Source organism: Glossina fuscipes, unplaced genomic scaffold (genome assembly GCF_014805625.2).
Source record: "Glossina fuscipes isolate IAEA_lab_2018 unplaced genomic scaffold, Yale_Gfus_2 3, whole genome shotgun sequence".
Classification (NCBI taxonomy): domain Eukaryota; kingdom Metazoa; phylum Arthropoda; class Insecta; order Diptera; family Glossinidae; genus Glossina; species Glossina fuscipes.
Genome location: NW_023998417.1, coordinates 15,347,213 through 15,367,938, shown reverse-complemented (window position 1 = coordinate 15,367,938; position 20,726 = coordinate 15,347,213). Strand labels below are relative to the sequence as shown.

General features: G+C 33.3%; 2 protein-coding genes across 4 annotated transcripts in view; one reads left to right on the top strand and one right to left on the bottom strand.

Annotated features, from left to right (window-relative positions):
• Window positions 1-210: 210 nt before the first annotated feature.
• LOC119634370 (tyrosine-protein phosphatase 99A) overlaps window positions 211-20,726 on the top strand; it is a 307,831-nt gene continuing 287,315 nt past the window's right edge. The window contains exon 1 of one of the 3 annotated variants that reach the window (XM_038028466.1): window positions 211-1,165. The gene's annotated coding sequence lies outside the window, so the exon portion shown is untranslated. The remainder of the gene's footprint in view (window positions 1,166-20,726) is intronic. The other 2 variants (XM_038028462.1, XM_038028468.1) reach the window with 2 other exon arrangements.
• Window positions 3,319-14,634, bottom strand: LOC119634378 (allatostatin-A receptor). The gene is made up of 4 exons (XM_038028479.1): window positions 14,190-14,634; window positions 10,768-11,043; window positions 10,424-10,582; window positions 3,319-3,474 (listed from the first exon to the last, which is right to left on the bottom strand). Exons 1-4 carry the CDS (start codon window positions 14,526-14,528, stop codon window positions 3,379-3,381), a joined length of 870 nt encoding a protein of 289 aa, XP_037884407.1. The 5' UTR covers window positions 14,529-14,634; the 3' UTR covers window positions 3,319-3,378.

The following is a 20,726-nucleotide window of genomic DNA, read 5'->3' as shown; positions in this document are numbered from 1 at the left end:
TCCTCATATAAAAAACTGCAAAAGAATACTTAGTTGGTTTCACCGGCATTTCTTTCATAAAATTTTTTATACAAAAAATATTGTATTGCATACCTTGGAGAGTAACAGACTAAAAAAACTCATTTAACCTCTCATAGGCAATGGCTTTTCAGAATAAAAATAGTGTACAAAAATCAGCAATTTGAATAAATTATTTCAAATATGACAACACTGTTCCTAGAGAGCAATTGTTTTAGTCGGGAAAAATTTTCTTAATCGCGTGCTAGCAAACGAATCGGAGAAGTTGTGAAATTCTTTTTGAAGAGTTCTTATATAAAAATGAGGAAAATTAACGTGGAAATGTGAAAAGTGATCGTCATTAATTTGCTATTGCTAGTACAAATAAATATTGCTTGTGCAATTGTTGAAAATCGTTGGGTATGGCAAAGTACTTTGAGCATTTCAATGAATATTATCATTGGTTATGAGAGCGAAATCGTGTAGCAACTCTCTTCACTTTCGCTTTAATAGTAAGAGCGCCATCAGGCCATGCAAAATATAAATTTGTAAAGGAAGCATGTGATAAGTCGGTTTTAAAAAAGAAGTTAATCGAAATTAAAAAGAAGGATAAAAAAAGTTTGCAAATTGAATTACATAAGTGTATAAATGTATTTAGTATTATGCCAAACAGCCCACTTCTACTTACGGGAGATTTTTTTTTACTATCACATTTTTTATACATATTGATTTTTTTGCTTATCATCGAGCGCAATAGACAAAAAAGAAGCTTTTTCAAACTCTTACAACTTACAGCAGGCAATTTCTTTTTCAGCGTAAAAAAATGATTCGGAAACCGGTAATTTGAATGCATTATTTGCGTGCAGATCGTGACTGAAGTGGTTGTAAAAAACATTGCTTAAGTACGTGCTAATAAACGAGTTGCAGAATGTATAAAATCCTTTTTAAAAAATTCACGTTTAAATTGTCGTTAGAAAAAAACGTGTAAATGTGAAAATTTGAAAATGTGATATTCGTTAAATTCTTATTACTACTACAAGTAAATATCGCGTGTGTAATTAATGAAAGTCGACGGACGGAAAGTCCCAGGCAATTTCAGCATCGCAATGAACACTATCATCGGTGGAATTGTGTGGCTTAACTTTGCAAAGATGTAACTGGACAGTCGGTAAGTACAATGCAGTTCACTCTCTCTGTAATAGTAAGAATGACGTACGAAGACTATGTTGCTTTAAGAAGCATATGATAGATCGGTTGTAGGAAAAAGTGACCCATATTTAAAAAGAGATGAAAAATGTCACAAGCGGTTGCCATAATTATATAATTTCGAATCTCTTGCATCATTTAAAATTTTGGAAAGCTTGAATGTATATAAAGACTTCAATTTTCTTCCAAATAATTAGCTTCTGTTAGTCAAGGAAGTTTTTTAATTAAATAAAATTAATTCACCAAGAAATCCTCCGGTTGCACTTCATCGTTGTGCTGATTTCAATTGATTGTTGGTTTTAGAGCATTGTATCATTTCCGTTCTTTCGTTTGTCGCTTAACAGAGCTGAGACTACTGTTATCTATCCACCACAGATTTTTCGGAGTTATGTTAAAGGTTTGGTGCTGACAATTTGGATTGTCAACGAGAATGTTTTGAAACAAAATATTTCAGTTCAGTAACGTTTCACTTTCGAGTTGGAGAGCATGTTGCCTATGTGCCTGTCACAATGGCCAATTCTTATAAACCATCATAAGGTTTTACTTAACACTTGTTTTACATTATTATACGTAATAAAATTTGGACGAAACTTATAACGTATATACTTATGCATGCACACATATAGGTCAGTAGTGGAAGGATTTTATTTCAGTGCAATTTTATGTGTTTCACTTTGTCTGAGTATTGATGCATGAGCATGTCGTAGGTTAGTTGGTGGTGGGTATATGTATATATACAGATATATACAAATGTATTGCGAAATGGATGTTGGCTGCTACTGAATGTGTAGGTGTTTTGTATTGTTATTAGTAGAGAGGAAAGACGGTTTCCTGTTGTGGCGCTTTGCCATAAATTGTAACTTAGGTCTGCTTTGCTCGTTTTTAGACAACACCATATCACATGTTCTTGATGATGATGATTTTGTTGTAACTACTACCAGTCACTTACTGCTGTTGCAGTGATACATAGACCACACACACGCATACATAAACATGCAATACTGTGATTTGTCTTCGTTGTAATATACGTATGTAACATAAACAAACCGGAAAAAGTTTTATAGCAAAATTTTATACTTATTACGCATTATGTCAAAGTGTGCAAGTATGATTGCGTTAGAGTTCAGTATACAACATCGGTAATTGAAATGAAGAGAAATTACTTTAAGAACAACTTTAAATGCTAACATAAAAATAGCAAACAGTGGCATTAAAACAAATGTAGTGTGTAAAAATGTATGCATACGTGGCATTTAAGCATTCACAAGAAAATCTGTTTAGAACTGTGATTTAGAGATATTTATATTTGACCATATTAGGTCTTTTTTTTTTTTTTTTTTTTTTTTGATGAACACATTTTCCTAAAATAATGTAAAGCACACTTTTTATACGTTTGCTTATGCGCTTGTAATATTGATTCAGTTAGGGCAAACACTCTTAAGCATTCAAAGAAAGATTTCAAACAGAAAATAAAGGTAGTTGTCCATCAAAGATATTGAACCAATAACAATAAATTATTTCGAGGTAAGATTAACTGCACATTAAGGGAAAATATGTCAACACACTGTAAAAACAATCGCATATAGAAACGCAAATAGTAATTATCACATACTATATCTTCGCACACACGTACAATGCAATAATTCTTTAGATTAGTTTTTGACTTTGCGTAAGGGGTGTAAGGTTTGGGGAAATTATTAAACTTCACTCTTCACATATTCTGTAAATAATGTTTTTAAGGGGTGTGGAGGGCGGTGAGTTAAGAGGTACAATCGGGCCGGCCCAGCGATTGCATTATATTTCTAATTCCGAATTATTGCGTACAAAAAGGAGGATAGAAAGTTATAAATCAATTAATATTAATTAAATATATTTTAACGCAGAAAACTTATAAATAAAATAAAATTTCAACATCATTTTCCAACACATAAATTAATTTAAAATTAATTTGCTTATTTTTTTATATTTTTTTTTTTTTTTGTTTGTTTGTTTGTTCTGTACACAGCATCGTGTTCAGCAGAAAAAAGTGCACTTAAATATTGTAAAAACCTGAACACTGGTGCGGTTCGCTAAAAGCTAAGCTATTATATTATCCTCCTATAATGTATATAGATGAACGCTAAAAGCATGCATGATGCATTCATATATAATAATAATAATAATACATAAATAGATTTACACTCCTGTTGTTGATGTTCTCGAACATGAAGTCTTTCGCAGTGGTGGCAAAGTGGTTGAGACACACTTCTCCTGTTTCGAACAATTTATGGCCTGTAAAATATTACAAATAATAAACGATTATTAAATTTAATATTTATTATGAATTAAACAAAAAAAAAACTTTAATAAAGCCTTATTTACGCATAGCATAACATAATGAGTTGTAAAGCAGACGATTTCTCTATCAGTGCTTACAAACTTTTGGATTGCTTTTTTTTCATACGCTAACCGTCTAAAGATACAAAGATCTTAAGCGGATCTATATGTTTTTTTTTTGTAGCACTTTTCATTTTCTAATTAAGCTTAATATTAAGAACTCAAAGACCACTTAGTAGATCATAAAATGAATTAGACAAGAGGAAAATAAACCGTTATTTTAAATATACAGATATCGATTTCAAACTTGGCAGAAATAATGTTGGAGATCTGAGCAATTCAAATACTGAAGTGTATTCCAAAAGGAAATTGATTGTACGTGATAGGCTTTATCGGATCAATCCGCTCGCTTGTCTTCGATTACAAGTTTTTGCCGGTTCGATTCGTTGCTGTTCTCTCCCTCTTCCCAATATTTTATATTCGTATAATAAACTTTTCAATTTCAAATTTACGTACGCACGGAAATTCATTTTATTATGTTCTATATCTATTCAGCGTTTTGATGAATACTTTTGTTGACATAAATGTAAAGAATAAATCGTTCGCTACTTTTGCGACTGCATAAATAAAGGAGATTACAAATAGTTTTGCGATTCTCATTGATTGCAATATTTATTATTCTTTGAGTGCGTACTGTAAGTGGGCGTAAATAAGTAGATGAGTGCTAAAGTAATATGAAATGCAAACATAAAGAAGCATATGATTGACATATAACGTCTCTAAAATGCTATTCATGCGTAAAGTAAATAATTGATAATACTATTAATTAAGTTAATTCGAAATTAAATCTCTATAGAAACTATAATTAGGTTTACATGCATATATGTCGCTCTTAGGGTTTTTAAGATAATGGATTACAAGAAAGGAAAACAAAGCTATGTATCGTTGCATATATATGCAGCTTACAAGTCTTAACTTCATAGACAATGTATCGAAATTCTATGATGGTATTGTAAATATAAAAGATTTTGTATTCTTTGATACAAGTGTAAGTTAACTAAGCGTTGCATATATATTGCATATATATCGTCGTATGTATGCGAATGATGCAGCACAATAAAAAATAAAGCATTATACGGATACAAAGTCTGTGAAGTTAGCTCGCAGATAATGCTGAACGACTGAATAGAACAAAATACGAAGCGAAAAATGCGAAAGTTGAACTTTTTGTTGATCGTGATCTAGTCTACGAACTAACTTTTAGATCTTATTACATAATAGAAGTTTTAACTTGACAAGACGGTAGTCCTGTAGACTTATGCATTTTTTTCGTCCTTAGGCAACCTCTTTGTTTCACAGACAATGTCACTTGGAAAATTTGAAAGGTTAATGTACTTAAGCGATAAACACGTTCCGTAAGCCCACAAACGCGGATGCAATGGATGTTCGTGAACTTTAAAAGAAACTGCAGTTTTTTACGTTACACATGTGTCAGTGCTTCCGAATTATTGCGTGCACTTGATTCATACGTTATTAGCAATCTGATTCTACTGTTGTCGTTTCAGTCAAAGGGATTCCTGCGATTTTCGGTCTTAATACTAGAGCTCGGTCCGATTTACCGTTTCTTTTTTGCAGCAATTCAGCAGGACAGTAACATGCCAAAGTTACGGCTCTTGTTACAACTTGACGTGCAAACGAAAACGATGAGATATCGTTGAGTCAGATTAATTCAAGTGTATTAAATGAATGCGTCCTTCGATCAAATACGTCAATTGAGATCTCAGGTACTAATCCAACTGGGAGGCTCTGGTCTCGGAAAATGAATTAATAGACTGCTTTCAAAAACCAAATCATAGACATAACAATTGATATCTTAAGCAATTGCCCTTGCTTCAGGATAGCATATTCATATGAAGACCCTCTGTCCACTTGGATATGGAATTGCGTATAGTTCGTAACATTCTTATCATAATTTGAGTTTCTTTTTAAATATATATGCATTTATTGCGTAGCTTTTTACATCCTAGGTTTCCCTACAAGAAGCCTTATTTTTGTTCTAGAACACAAAAATTTTATCTTGCATATTTTTAATGGGCGTATTTCTGGTGAAGCGACTCCATAAGTGGTGCAGGGTGTAAAAACGAATTTTGGCAATTAAAAGTAAATCTAGATATATATAAATGTATGTATATATGATTTTATGTATGCGGGCGTGTATGCTTCTAAATATGCATAAATATTTGTAACAATTTAATTAATTGCTATATGTGTACTATAGAGATTTAACTCTAAATTTAAAGCCTCTTTCAGTTTGAATTGCAGCCATGAAATAATTCCATTATTTCTTATTGTTCATATTAAATTTAATTATCAACTAATGTTTAAAACAAAAAAAAAGAAAAACAAACAAAGCTGCAATTGTCTTACAGCATTTCATGAATACCTACCGTCAGCCAAAGCTCAATAGATTACATGCCAAAATTTAATTTGCTAAAGTTCATCACTATTAGCATTTCTGACATTGATTAAAGTTTAAATGTGTTGTTTTTTAAAAATTAAATTTTTTTTAACGCACGCTACTATTTTCTAGTATTGATTTTCATCATAAGTACAATGCGTGCTTCATTAATAATATTTCCTGGTTTTCAAGTAGAGCAGAGTGCTGCTCATCGTTTTGAAGCCAAGTCGATTGTGATAAAATATCTGAATATTTTGCACAAGAATTGCCTATTGCATGATTCAAAAAGAACCATGAGTAGAAGTATTTTGATCGGCATTGAACAAGCGCGAAAAAGCAAATTATAATAACTGGATTTACGCGGCCTTGTGAAGAGTTCGGGTACTTTTTTTAAAAATTTTACACTTATGCTACGGACATTATCCAACGGGTTTTTTATATTATTTGATTAAATTGAGGTGAAACTTCCATTTTGAATTCTTTTTTTATTACAAACATTTATATTTGGCTTGGAGGTAACAAGCACATCAAGGATCTCAGGGCAAAGATCTGTTCAGTCCGTATATTGGTCTCAGGTCGCTCCACTCATATCCTGTAATCTTAACAGTACTTTATACAATACTTTGTATAAACATGCTCGTGATTTGTCAGTATCGGTATATAGTTTTCTGGTAAATGCAACAGATTCCTTGACTTCAATGAGCTGCTTCTCAAGTTTGACAAAGAAATTTTATTAAAAAAAACGATAAGAAGCTTCAATGTAAGGCTCTGTTCTATGAGTTACGCAATTTTAGTGACTTGACTTAGTAAATCGGTGTTGTGTAATTCCCAGGGAGCTTGTCAAGAAACTTAGTTCCATCTTAAATCTCGACCTTAAACTAGGAATTTGGGGCTAATATTACCCTTCAGGCGGATCTACGAGGCTAACCCGATGCCGCTCCTCATACATATCGGGAGTATGTAGTATACACCTTACGGGATTGCCTTGCATATGTGCATGTTCTGTACCTCCTATGTAATAGATGTGTAAAAATTCGTATGTTTTCTATTAGAATTCTATCAATGAATTTAGAACCTGTAGAGTTTTAAAATTTCAGATATGAAAAGAGAGAGGAACATATTAAAAATATAATATTTGTTTATTTTGCATACATTTTGCGGTTTAAGTGCTATCACTTTAATTAATTAACAATTTTATAGCGACTATTAGCGATTGAGGATATGCTAGTTTGGTCAGATCACTTGTAACAACCAGAAACGTGCCGGAAAAAACCCATATCGAGAAACACAGGTTTCCAATGCGTTTTTGTTACTAACTTGCTACGAAAAAGAATTCCAAGTTTGGGGATAGCATAATTTAATCATCGGCACATCCATCGATTGGCCAATATTTACGCAAAAATGTAATATATTTTGAAGTTTGCGTGGAACAGTTAACGGTTAACGGTTAAGTAGACAAATTAATAGATATCGAGAAAGGCTGAATGACATGTATTTCCAAAAAGCGCTATTTAAAGTAAACCCTTTGCTAGTAAAAGGCACAAAATTGTGATTTCAAAATGTTTAATAAATATCTGAAATTGCCCTTTTGCGTGACAAAGATAAATGTATTTAAAGGTAAATAAAATCATTTTATTATATTATATTATATATTACAGAAAAAAAATAAAACATAAAAAAACAAAAGAATAAACATCATAATTGTGTCAATTTAACCGTTTTGAATATGAAAACAAATATGATTATAGAAAATTGAATGCATATGAAGGTATGTATATATATATATCAATGAATGTACGCCGAGTTGATAGAACAAAATTTAATATTTTTACATAAAAAAGAGAGAATTACAAAATTTAAACATGAGAGGAAGAGTTATAGGTCAGCAGCAGCAAAGCGAAGAGTGGGATGATAGCTGGATATGAAGTTGAAATTCAAGCAATTTTTAACAATTTTATTAGAACGTAGTCAACATCATTGTGAAATGTGAAACTAGATGCAAAAATAACTTTACAGTACAGAGATGCACTAAGCTATTTAACAGGCTTTCGATATTTCCATTCGCTCTTTTCTTGATTAAACTGCGCATTTCTTGTGATCACTTTTGTCATTAAAAGGAACAATTTTAAGCATCTGGTATAAATTGTGGACTACGTACGCTTGCAACCGTGTAGACTTCACCTCGCCTTTAGGCAAACTTGACAATTTTTGGTGCTTTAGTTGCTCTTGTGTTCTGGCAGGTGCTTAAGGTAAATTTCTGCTATATAACCGCGACTACACATAGAAACTTAAGAGCGGTTAGCCTAAAATTTAGAGAAGATCTCGTCAAGTCTTCCTTTGTCCTCGATCTTATGAAATATCGTCGGTTTATGGTTGCAAATATTACAATAGAGTGGAGAACATTGACAGCCATCTTTGAAAATGGACGAACTTAGTGCATTGCCTGTAGCAAATAAACTTATTAGGTTTGGTTCCGCACATAAAAATCAGTATAAAAATTGATATTATCGTCCCAATGAAAAGAAAAACAAAGCTTCACCCTGCTTTACATGGTTTTAAGACAGCGGTTACGAAAAATTCTTTGCAAATTGATCCTATAATTTTTTTACTTATTTTTGCCAACTACCCACGAAACCTATTAGTTATGATGAGAAGTGATCTATGGCGATTTGCGCTACCACTGCATTATACAAGGTATTTGAATAGTTGGTACTTGTAAATTTTGGATAAAAAGCAATGTTATCTAAAAGGCTGCTTTGCATTTTTACATGTGTTCCCAAATATGGTCTCGTTAGGTTCCGCACTACTGGACTGTGAATTTACAATAGTCTTGACTTTGGTTTCCGCTCTTCTTTTGCCTTTCACTCTTCGAAGTCGTGACTCAAGTAACCCATTGCAACTGAGGAACGCCACATATATTTTCGTTACTCTTGGTAATCCTCTTACCGGGAGGATTCCCTGTTCACCCTTTTGTTAATCTTCAGCCTCTATTTTCTGACAGCGCGAGGCAAAACCCAGAATATCCTTATTCGCTTTAAACGCTTCTCCATTATTTCTATTTTTGGCAATTTTCGTATTCAAGCAGACAATTTTTATGAAGACCGGTTTTATAAGTTATGCCATTTTTATAATATCATATCACGTGACAAAGCATGTGTATATATTTGTATGTAATATATATATGTCATGTGATAATGTAAATAAATATTTTTTATTACAGCTTTTGCCATAATCTCTAAATGTGAAGTAAATGAGAAAATTCATTAAAATATTTTTGAATTTTTTTATGCCAAAAGTTAAATAAAAAATTATATATTGTTTATTTATATATGAATATTTTTCTATTTATATACATTATATGCAGCAGCAAGTAAAAATGTTATGATTTAATTTAAAAACTGTATAATCTCTTAATGTATTAAAAAAAAGGAAAAAAGAAAGAGAAAATTTCGGTTTGCGGCGAATGCTTTGACGCCCAGCGTTTGTATTGCTTTGTTTAAAAATGTGTAACCAAACGATACATTGGGTATCTATGTCCAAGTAAAGTTTTGTTGGTTGATTTTTGCTTTGAATGTTTATATATTGAATTTTGTGGCGGAGGCATTGTAGGTGGGTACTATACAAAGCAAGTTTCTTGAGTCAAATTAAGTAACCATTTCACAAGATCTCTTGTCCGTATTCTTAAGTAGTGTTAATTCGAAACCAGAAGAGGTGAAAAGTTTTCCACATCTTCGTTCCGCTTTTAAATCGGTGCTTGAAAAACAGTCCGCAATATGTTACGACAAATGTTTTGGAATTTTTTTATCTTTCGTTTTGCATTCCAAGTGGATCGCTCTATACTTCTTGCAAAAGGGCAAAAGGGCTAACGAAACATATGTATCTTTATCAATCGATGGCGACAAAACCTTACATATTACAAGCATTTTTTTGTTTGGAAAATCTGGTGTAAATATGATTTTTTCTCACGCGATTTCAAAAATCAATTTAAGGGAAAATTTAATTTTTATTGAAAGTAAAAGCGGGAAATCACTTTTTGATTTTCTAATTTTTGCTGGCTGCAGTGCTTCAAGTTACACCTACAGGAAGAATTGGCCGCATATAGGCCGGAGCTAAAGTAGCCCCTTTTGTAGATTTTCCATGATGCTAGGACTAGAACGAGAAACGATTTTTTCAAAGTACTTTGATAAATTTCAGCAGATAATGCAAGAAAACCGCAATCATTTTTTGCGAATATTTATTTAGTAAATTTGTTTATAAAATTAAATATTTATAAGTTTAGCGATAGCTTATCTAATTAGTAATTAGTGGGCTTGACGGAGGTATAAGCTATTAATACATTTGCAAACTTTTATTAGAATATGAGAAACTCTAGTCGGGCGGTTTTGCTCTCTCGGATATCTGTTGGCAACGATTGAAATAAATAACTTGTCTAAAAAATTCACTCACCTTGTGAAATGCTTTACGAAAATTGTCCGACAGAAAGGCATAGAGAACCGGATTAATGCACGAACTAGTGTAAGCTAATAATTGGGCGACAATCTGTAGAACCACTTTTAATTTAGTGGTTGCATGATACAAATTCAATGCTTTTAGCAGCAGTATCAGCTAAATGTTAAAACATAAAATCATCATTAGCATCATTGTCAATAAGGACGGCAGTGCTTACATTTGACAACACCGTGAACAACTTGTAAACAGTTGTTTGTTGTTAGCATTTATGTTGTTGTAAACACGTCCATCATTATTTATGTTATATATGGAAACATATCTATGTGCACGTGTTAGCTTACTTGTATTGGGAGCCATAATAATGCAAATGTTATAACCAGGACTACAACAAGTCTTGTTACACGTTTACGACCGCGTTGTGATTCTACAGACATACGTATGTCGCCGCCTTGCCGCCATAGACGCGTAATCATTCGTAAATAGAGTCCGCTAATCGTCATTAATGGGAATAAATACGAGCCAGCAAAAAACGTTATTTGATAATCGGCCACGGATAGAAAACTGTTGGAATTCTTAAAGCAGCAGGTGACCATAGTGACGCCGAGAGGTTTGTATTTCTGTTGATTAAAGGGATCATTGTGATAAAATGCATAACGATGATAAGACCACAGCTTAGTGCAAGCATAAATATACTTATAATGGAAAAAACAAAGAGAAATAAAACAAGTGGAGCAGTTTTATGCAAATTTTGTAGACCATTTGGATCATTGTGGATATGCGGATACCGTCGGATTGCAGTTGTCTCTTAAATTGGCTCTGGAGATGGTAACGGCAAATATTTGTCTCAAACATTTTTTCTGGACTTAGGGACAAAGTTTTACTTGACCCTTGAAGACGCTTATAACATATTCTCGTTCTCTCTCGCTTATAACATATTCTCGGAATCTTCGGTTGCATGTGTTCAGTTAATTTAAACATTTGCTACACCGAAAATGATACTAGCAGCCATTTTAATCCTAATAAATTGTACTTTCACAGCATATCAGTTTTTATTATAAGACGCATGAAAGTCAACGCTTTTAACGTGTGCGTGTGGATAAGAGCATTTATCTATACAGAAAGAAAGAAAGCTCTTTACAAAACTTTTCAATTGCGTTAACCGCAGATGTAAATAATCGGTTTCGGCGAGTTTTTCCTATTTCTGTTTTCAATTTGTTTATGGGCAACAATTGTGAATAACATTATCAAAATGGAAAAATTGAAACCTCTCGCTTTTAATGGAAGCCGTGAGTATGTCTAAATCTTCTCTCCTCTTGTCAAAAGGAAGCATTGGTACGGAGCGGTAAACAATTTATTGGGTATGTTGGTTGTATTGTAGTCATCGTATGTTCTACGTATTTCATATCGTGTCTCGCACAACTAAGGAGCACTTTCTGAGTGATTTGCACTATTGCAAACCGATTTCCTTTTCCGAAGAGGGAAATTCGAGACAAATCTTGGGAAAAATTGAGCCCAGAGAAATTGTAAATGTGAAAATTATCAGTTCTTGCGAATTCTAAGATTTGTGCAGAAGGGGCTAACGTTTCACTACACGTTTTAGATAACCTTTTATAAATTCAGTGCGAATTTCTTCGAAGCGAATAAACGGAATATTTATTTGGTTGCCCTTAAAGACAACTTACACTCGTATACAGCGGAACGATAACGCAATCGTTCCGCAAACTCTCAATATTTCATTTCTCTAATAACCTGTATCTATGTAAACATGATGGGCGCTCTGCATATGAATACAATTTTTATCGCCTCAACACATACGCATGGTCGATGACGTGCCGATGATTGAAAGCTATAAATTGTGAAATTTATTATTTGTTAGGATTGTTAGAAAATGCATGTTTCCATGAACACATTCAAATGTAAGTATAGAGTTTGCAAACATGTTTACACACTCTTATGCGTATCGCTGCATTTCGTATATTTCGACTTTTAATTTTCGTATCGATTGATAGACAGAAGCGCACCGACTTTTTTATAACGTTTGCAACAGCCAGAATTCCCCGCTCTTGATATGGGCTCTAGATGGAAATTTCGGTAGAGAGTTTTCTCTTAACACATACACATATAATAGCATGAAAAACTTAATCCCAGGAAATACACAAAATTTTGTTTAGCGTATTTATTTATCTGGGTCAATTAGTATAGAAGGAGGGCTTTCAAGTGATCCTCTGATGGGTTCTCAATAAAGAAGAGAGTAACGCTTCCATGCCGATGGCTACCGAAAACGAATTAAGTTCTCTTTACCTTTTCGATCTTTTTCAGTTTCTTCTATCCTATCACTTGTCTTTATAGTTAGCTTCTAAATGATTAGATCCCTTCCTCCATGATTATTTATTGCCGTCTGATCTGTATGATATTTGTTAATTTTCTGTAAATAAAACATTTAACTGCTGGTTTAAGCAAGCGTTGGCATTGAAGTCAAGCCGCTAAGACTTAAACAAAATTCCTCTTTCAGATTATGTTGTGTAAAAGGAAGGAGTGTGTCGAACAAGGTATATGTGAAAACAAGAATCGTATATGGTTTACTGCAAGGTTGGTAGTAGTACTAAAGAGCCGGTAATTAATTGCCAAACGTGTAGTTTGTGGAATTTCATCTCGCCTTGCAAGTTCATCTAGTGCGTTTCATTTGGGAGGGTAAATCTTCGGAATCTTAGCTTGAAATAACATTAATAATGCAAATGTCGAACTCTTCGAATTTCATTTTTATGAAACAACACAGTCGTCATATCAACATGTATTGTATTGTATTGTATATCTAAATAAAATATTTTTGTGCGATTATTTTTTAACAAAGCGATAACGAATTTTTCTGTACCAAATGCAAACACATATCGTAAATATAAATATTAAATTTTATATTTTCGTCCGTAGAGACGAAGGTGTGAAAGAGTTTGATGAGAGGCCGGAAAGGAAATATTTTTATATTTTTGCACGTTGAGATTTAAATTGAAATATTGTTTATACAATTTCGCATACCAATCAGGCCGACTGATGGGGAAAGTTTATTTAAATTTTAAATGATGGCCTTAAAAATAGCGCGCTTGCATTGATTGCGATGCGTTTGCAAAATGAATGACGCTTTAAGTTCGCCAACTACCTTGAACAATTTCAAATTTAAAAGTTCTCTACTCTGGCTTGCCATCTACGCAAGTAACGCAAACTAAAAAAGACCTCATTTAAGAGCAATTACTACTTATAAGGACAAAACTGTTTCCTTTGCGTATCCCAAATGACAGAAGTCTCGAGGAACATCATAGATTGTAAGACAGTGTTTAGTAACCCGACAATCGCATGCATCTTAACGCATATCGACCTTTTCTTTTAAAACTAGGATTAAATCTGCGCTGTCTCTCACTTTTCACGGGGAAATGTTCCCAATAAGTTTACGAACGTAAATACAAACTATATAAACTATTATAACGCGGGCGTGCTTTCGCGAATAAAGATCTCGTTTGTCATTTAAAGATGTACCACAAAGTAGACATAGCGTCTCAATAGTCCGTGTCTCTTACTTGGCTAATCCTATTAAGTCGTAAGGCATTAAAATTGTTCTTTCAAGTAAATTTTAGCTACATATCTACTAGGGCTGCCAGATCTACACATGGTGTTCTTTAACTGGTTCAAAGGTTACCTATACAGTATAAAATGTAAAGAACAACAATGTCAATGTCAACAGATTGGTTGTGTTTGTACTTCAAGAACTTACCACAGTTCCATGTAGCATGATTACCGGCGCAGTGATAGTCACAATCGCGATCCATAATATGATAACACATGAAATTTTGATAACTTTCTTGGAGCGTAAAATTCGCGAACGTATTGGGTGAACAACAGCCAGAAACCGATCAACAGACATCAAAACTAATGTATAAATACTGGCTAAAGCGGTTACAACAATCAAATAATGAACTATTCGACACCAAGTATCACCGAATGGCCAATTCTCCATAACATAATCGGTACCGGTGAAGGGAATACATAACACGACAAATAGTAAATCAGCCACTGCCAGATTGACTATTAAAAGATTTGTAGTTGAATGCATTTTCTTGTTAAACAAAACCACAAGTATTACTAAAGTATTGCCGAAGAAACCGGTCAAAGCTATAATGCCAAAGCAGACCGGTACTATGATGGTCACAAGGCTTTGAATTTCAGGATAAAATGTTTTAAATTCTTCGTCTTCGTCCGAGATTAACAATTCTGTCGATGAATTTCGACTATCTGGCACTTGTGGGGGAGACATTTTATTAAAGCGAAAAATAATATTAACCTTGTAAAGCGTTTCAATCTATTTTTCCTTTAATTATTATAATTCATGTTTATTATCTTCATTTAGGTTTACTCAAGTGGTTTCCTTTTAATTTGGTCTGCGTGTGTAAATACACATAAATGTGTCAGTCGTCGCCTATTCCTGCAGCTATTGTTTTCAATACCACATATTATCTAATAATTACTTTCTTATTTCATTTCACACGATTGATTGAATTGACGCACATTTATATTTGGTTTACTTTTTGAAAGACGCCATCACTGCTCCGTCATATTTATGACAAATATTACTGAAAATATTACATTTGCAATTTAAATTTAAAATGTTGTCGACCTAACGTTCTTTGCCTTTATTGTGGCTTTCTATTCTTCAGTTAACCCAAGTTTTCTCTTGATTCAGTTGAATTAGTGATCAATTTTTTTTCGAATTATTTTCCGAATTTAAACGATTTCAACTAATACCGTCCATAAACACAGTGAAACTGATGCTGGTGCTTTTTTTTTTTATTTGATTCATTCGTAAGGAAGGAATCGTGTAGATCTACAGTGCTCTTTACTTAACTGATCGAACAATGCTTACGCACATTCGACTCAGAGCAGATTGATGCTAAATCACATTACTCTTCATATTATTATCAGGAATTTTACATCAATGCTCATTAAAGGTAGGTAAAGGTGGCTCGGGCAAAGATGGCTCGAGCAACATGTGAAAGATTCATTTGGAGATGAAAAAAATGCCTGCGGTTTTCTTCTATTAAGGACATTTTTCTTAACATGGAAGTTTGGTTCTTATAATACGTTTCCGTTTTCATTGTCGTTTGTAGCGAAGCCTTTTTTAAGTAAAACTTTGTTTAAGTTATTTAACAAAATTGTATTCAACATTTTTATATAACACACTAAGCAAAAAGTGTTATCTATTTAAATTTGATTTGGTTAAGCAGAAAGGGTTGCTTACATAATCGCATACATACATATATTTGGCTTGAAATCCTTAATAAATTTCTACTTTTTTCTTTTGATCCCATCTTCAAACTACGATAATCTGATATTGCGCTTCTCTAACTGATTATAATCTATTCAAAATACACCTGAAGTCATTTTGAGATAATCACTGAAAGGAAAATTACGTAAAAATGTAATTTCATTAAATGAATCTCGACATCTGAGCTTATGGATGAAACTCATGTAACAGGAAAAAATGTTTCTGTTTTTGCGATATTTTGTAAGAGATTGTTAGACATGTTAGAGAAGTAAAAGGCATTAAAGCATTTCCTTTATTTATCTCTGTTTCATAGTTGCTGCCCATTTACTTTAAAGGAAAAAAAATCAAGATGTTGTTAAATATAACACTTAAACTCTGTCTTATAGACAGATGTACAAGTTCAATAACTAGTGTATACACAGTGCACCTAGTGGAAAAAAATGTAAAGTAAAGGATATCTTTTCCTAACCTATCCTTTTCGTCTACCTTATAGTGTGCTTTTGTGCCGGAGCTTGTATGCGTAAGTCAGCATCAAACAGAAAGGTCGGCAAAGTGGGCGTTCAAGTTGCTGTCTAATAAATGGAAGAAAACTAAGTTAATAATGCGCATTTGGTTTTCACCGGGGAAGTCAACGATTAACTATTGAAGAGATTCGTGTACCCCACGAGCCGCTATACGTGCGGAAATATTCTTCTCATTTCCTCATAGCCGAAATGGACTGACCCGGCCAATCGGTGTAATGATCGCCTTCATAATTGCAAGGGCTGGCGATAACGTTTCTGTTTCGCAGGTCCTACCTAATGCTAAATTTCATGTAAATGTTAGCCAACTTTGCATGATCTGAATATAGTCATCAACCGTTAGTGAAATAAATCATTACAAATTTTACCATCTATTTGTGTGAGGAATGGCGTCCGTTTGTCCTAAATATTAAACTTGTTATTGTTATTGCTCTCGATAGCTCGGTCTAAATGATGTCTGGTTGTATATATAGCGTCACGGCGATGAAAACGTCGATCAGAACGTGATTGCACTGACAATCGCAAAAATTACAAGTACATAATGAACGCAAACGAACAAAACATAATTAGTTGGCCAATCGGTACATAACTAATGTGTAAAATTATGTAATTAATCAGCTACTTTTTCCAACTTTTACCACATCTAGCTATGCTTAATGGAAACCCCCCTGTTAAAGGTGCGTTTTATGGAACCATAAAGTTCGACGTGTGGGCTTAATTTTCCTTCAAAAAGGACAAGTAGGACATAAAGAATCGATCGAACTGAGGTAGTTCAGTGTGCTTAATGTAGTATACAAGTCTCATAAATACATGATTTAACTCCAATTAAAATCGATTTTAAAATTTTCAAGACAAAAAAATTAAAGACGTGTCCTTTTCTTTTTTATGAATTTCCGTCGGGAAAAAGTGTCGGGAAATTTTGGAGCGTTTTAGAATCTGAATTATTTATAGGAGCTGTAGTGCAGGCAATCTTTGATCAAATTACCTTTTTTTTTATGCAGATAGCGTAATAAGGAGGAGATGTAATTCGATGTCTTAGCACTTCTTTCGACAAACCTGCTCATATAAGTAATAACTTTACTATTGTAAAAGCGCACCTATCGTACACGATAGGCACCGCCTAAAACACCTATGAATGCGGACACGAGTTAGTATTTCTTTGAATTAAATTAAAATTTCATGGTAAAAAATTATCACTTGGTCAGTTCACTTCACTTGGCTCGCATAATGAATAGAGGAATAAATGAGTTTTCATTACGTTTACAATTTAATTGATGACGTAAAGAACTTGTTAATACGATTTTACTAATTATAAACTACCTTTAAATATCATTATTATTGACGATAACATCAATGATTTGAAGAGCAAAACAAATCATAAAAAAATATAAACCACTTGAGCTTTCATGAGAGGCTATGCTTTGCGAAAAACCATAAATCAATCACGCTAAGTAATCATGAAGACTATGTGCATTAATGTGTGGAACGTTTTCACATTTTTCTTTGAACAAGTGACGTGCAACGAGAGCATTATAACTCAAAAAAGGCACAAAAACAAAAAAAAAAATAGAAAAATGAAAAACACTAATGATGCATTAAATTGTTCAGGTATCAATCTGTTTGTTTTTTACTTTTCGCTTTATTGTGTAAAATTCTAAGTGTAGTAAAGGGTATGACTATATATAAATAGTTAAGGGTGTCGTGTCTCTCGCGTCTTATGTGCATGAGGCAAAAAATTGCTTTAAAATCCTTAAAGCAATGATAGAACGTCATGCTTGTAAGGAATTGTGCTGAACTGCTTGCTGCTAAAGCGATCGATAATACAATATGTTTGGCTTGAACTTTTCTTTAGGATTAGGGACTGGATCGACCTGTCATTTGAACGAAACGAATATTGTCTTAACACACAATTCTTATAGGTTCAATAATTAACATCCTTGCGTAGTGATTGAAACCGTCAGCGTGTTAATAAATCTAACAGAAATTTAAGGCATTTACGTGTGTATGTGCGCAGTTTTATGTAAATAGTTTTAACGGTTTGCTTTTAATTTTCTTTTTCAATTTACCTCCTTTTCGGTCTCCAATTTTTGTACGGGAATCGGAGTCGGAATGTGTTTTTGCAAAAATTGTTTTTTCAATTGAAAGCTTTTAACACTCTCTCGTCCAGGGAAACTTTGAATATATGATAATTGAAAATTTGTCTGGGCACATACCGAGGTACATGCAAAGCGTAGTTAGTATCTATTGAAAAAAAAAAAAAAAAGTACTGAGCGTTTTTTTTCCTTCCAAATGTGATTTTGGTTTTAACGATTGCCACCAAAATAGCAAGATGCATGGTTAGCTTCATCGCATACACGCGTACATACATACCCCATTCGTTTGCGAAGGTAAAAACTGCATATCATAAAAATTTGGTAGAGATTCTTCGGTTGGTTATGGTTTTCATTTCCTTTTTTTATCAGTTACTCTATACTAATATTGTTTCGTTTTGGTTTCAATGTTTGCGCACCACTTCAACATATCACAATGCAGAAGCACATGGAAAGCAGCAAACGTTCGAACGAATGAGAAAAATAAGATTTTATAAAACTTAAAAACAGAAAATAAAGAAAGAAATAATTTTTAAAAAGTATTTATATCCATCCATTTATAGAATGAAGTAAATACATACTAATCGTTATGTCAGTGTCGGAACAATCGTCGAAATTGCTTTTAATATACTTCTATACATACTCATAAGCGGCGTGCGTTTGTTTTAATATTCACAGTAAACGTTAAGTGCAGGTTAGTTTTTGTTTTGTTTTCAGATGTTCCCTGCTTATGGATGGACTATGGATGGTTCTATCGAATTCAATAACAAATATTTACACTCACTTCAAAATTTTTTCTATACCATCTAGCAACTGGAACAACTCGGATATTTTCGTTTAATTTAAAAAGTCTTATCTTTATTTTTAAGAAATGTATGAAATCGAGCAAAATGTAGCAACTTTTGCTTTACTGCTTTCATAAATACATATAATCAGATTTCGCGCTCATATGGAGTACCAGAGATCTGTGCCTTTGAGTTTGCACGGGTGCATGAGCGAGGACGCGCAGATATCAATGATAAATAATTGCTACAAATTAATGAGCTTAGGACCTTAAGCTATTAGTGATCTTTAGTTTCGAACGGATATTAAACAAATGAAACAAAGAGATTGTAAAATATTTTTTATATGCGCTAAGATGTGTGTTTGTGTGCTTACGTGTGGCTATGGAAAAGAAACTTTTTAATTTATTTCTTTTTAAATCGTTATCTACCCTAAGGTACTTTGTTCCATTTTCCCGCGCTTTCTTTATATCTAGCATTAAAATCAAAATGTTGCAAATGTGAAGAAAGAAGAACATTTCTAGCGAATAAGAGCACTACAATGGCATCAGCCACTACTTACTTTACGTGGATAACAAATGCATAATAGCTTTTTAGGGATAAACAAGAGTAATATGCCAAAATCGTTGATCAGGCGGTAGCACATTTTGAAGTACTTATGTGGCTTCCGCGAGTTTGTGAAAATGTCGTTTAAAAGGAGATCGGAGGATTTATATTTTTTTTTTTACGGTAAAGAAAGATTGATTTTTTTTTTTTTGAACGGTAAAAAGAGACCCATGAGCTGTATGTCCTACATTCGGCTTGCTATTCCTCATCTGTATGTTTAGTCAGCCAGGTCCTCTGGCTTGATTGCACGTCTCTTCATCAATGAATCCTCCAGTTTAAAAATGTACTGTGTGTGTGTGAAAGAGAGAGAGAGAGAGAGAGAGAAGGAGAAAAAGGCAAAGAGAGAAAGCAGAAGCCTGGGGGATATTTTCTTGGTTGAATTTCGAAAGTTATGCTTAAAGGTATAAGAAGGAAAGAGGTTATGCTTACAAACCGATCTCAAATTTGTCTGTTTGGTTGTAAAAATGCCCCTAATCAGCCAGATCAACCCTGTGCAGAATGTATTTGTAATAGATGTGGTGCGGGATTTGAAAATTTTCTACTTTCTGTTGCAAAGTAATTTCTTTAACTACTCCGAGTGCATTTATGCAAGGATTTAGTTCAAGTTCAAGCCTCAACTCAAACAATAATTGCGTTTTCATGAGTTTGACAAATAGCTAGATTAACAAATAGACAGACAGCCGGAGCTGAATTGATTTAGACTCGGATGTTAATTAAGAAAATTTATTTATTTACATTTTAATTGGCCGCTTATGCCTAATTATGAGCGTTGCAAACGCAATGCTTAAGAAAACGTTTCCACGTCCGGCGTTGGTGCGCATAGAAAGAAAAGAAAATAAATAAATAATTATAATGAAATTATGACGACATAAAAAATATGAGAAAAGATAAACAGTGCGAATAATGAGACTAAAAGAAAATAATTTTAATATTTTAAAAGTTTGATTGCTTTGTGTGTGTTTGTGTAGTAACGAAGAAGCAACAATTGCT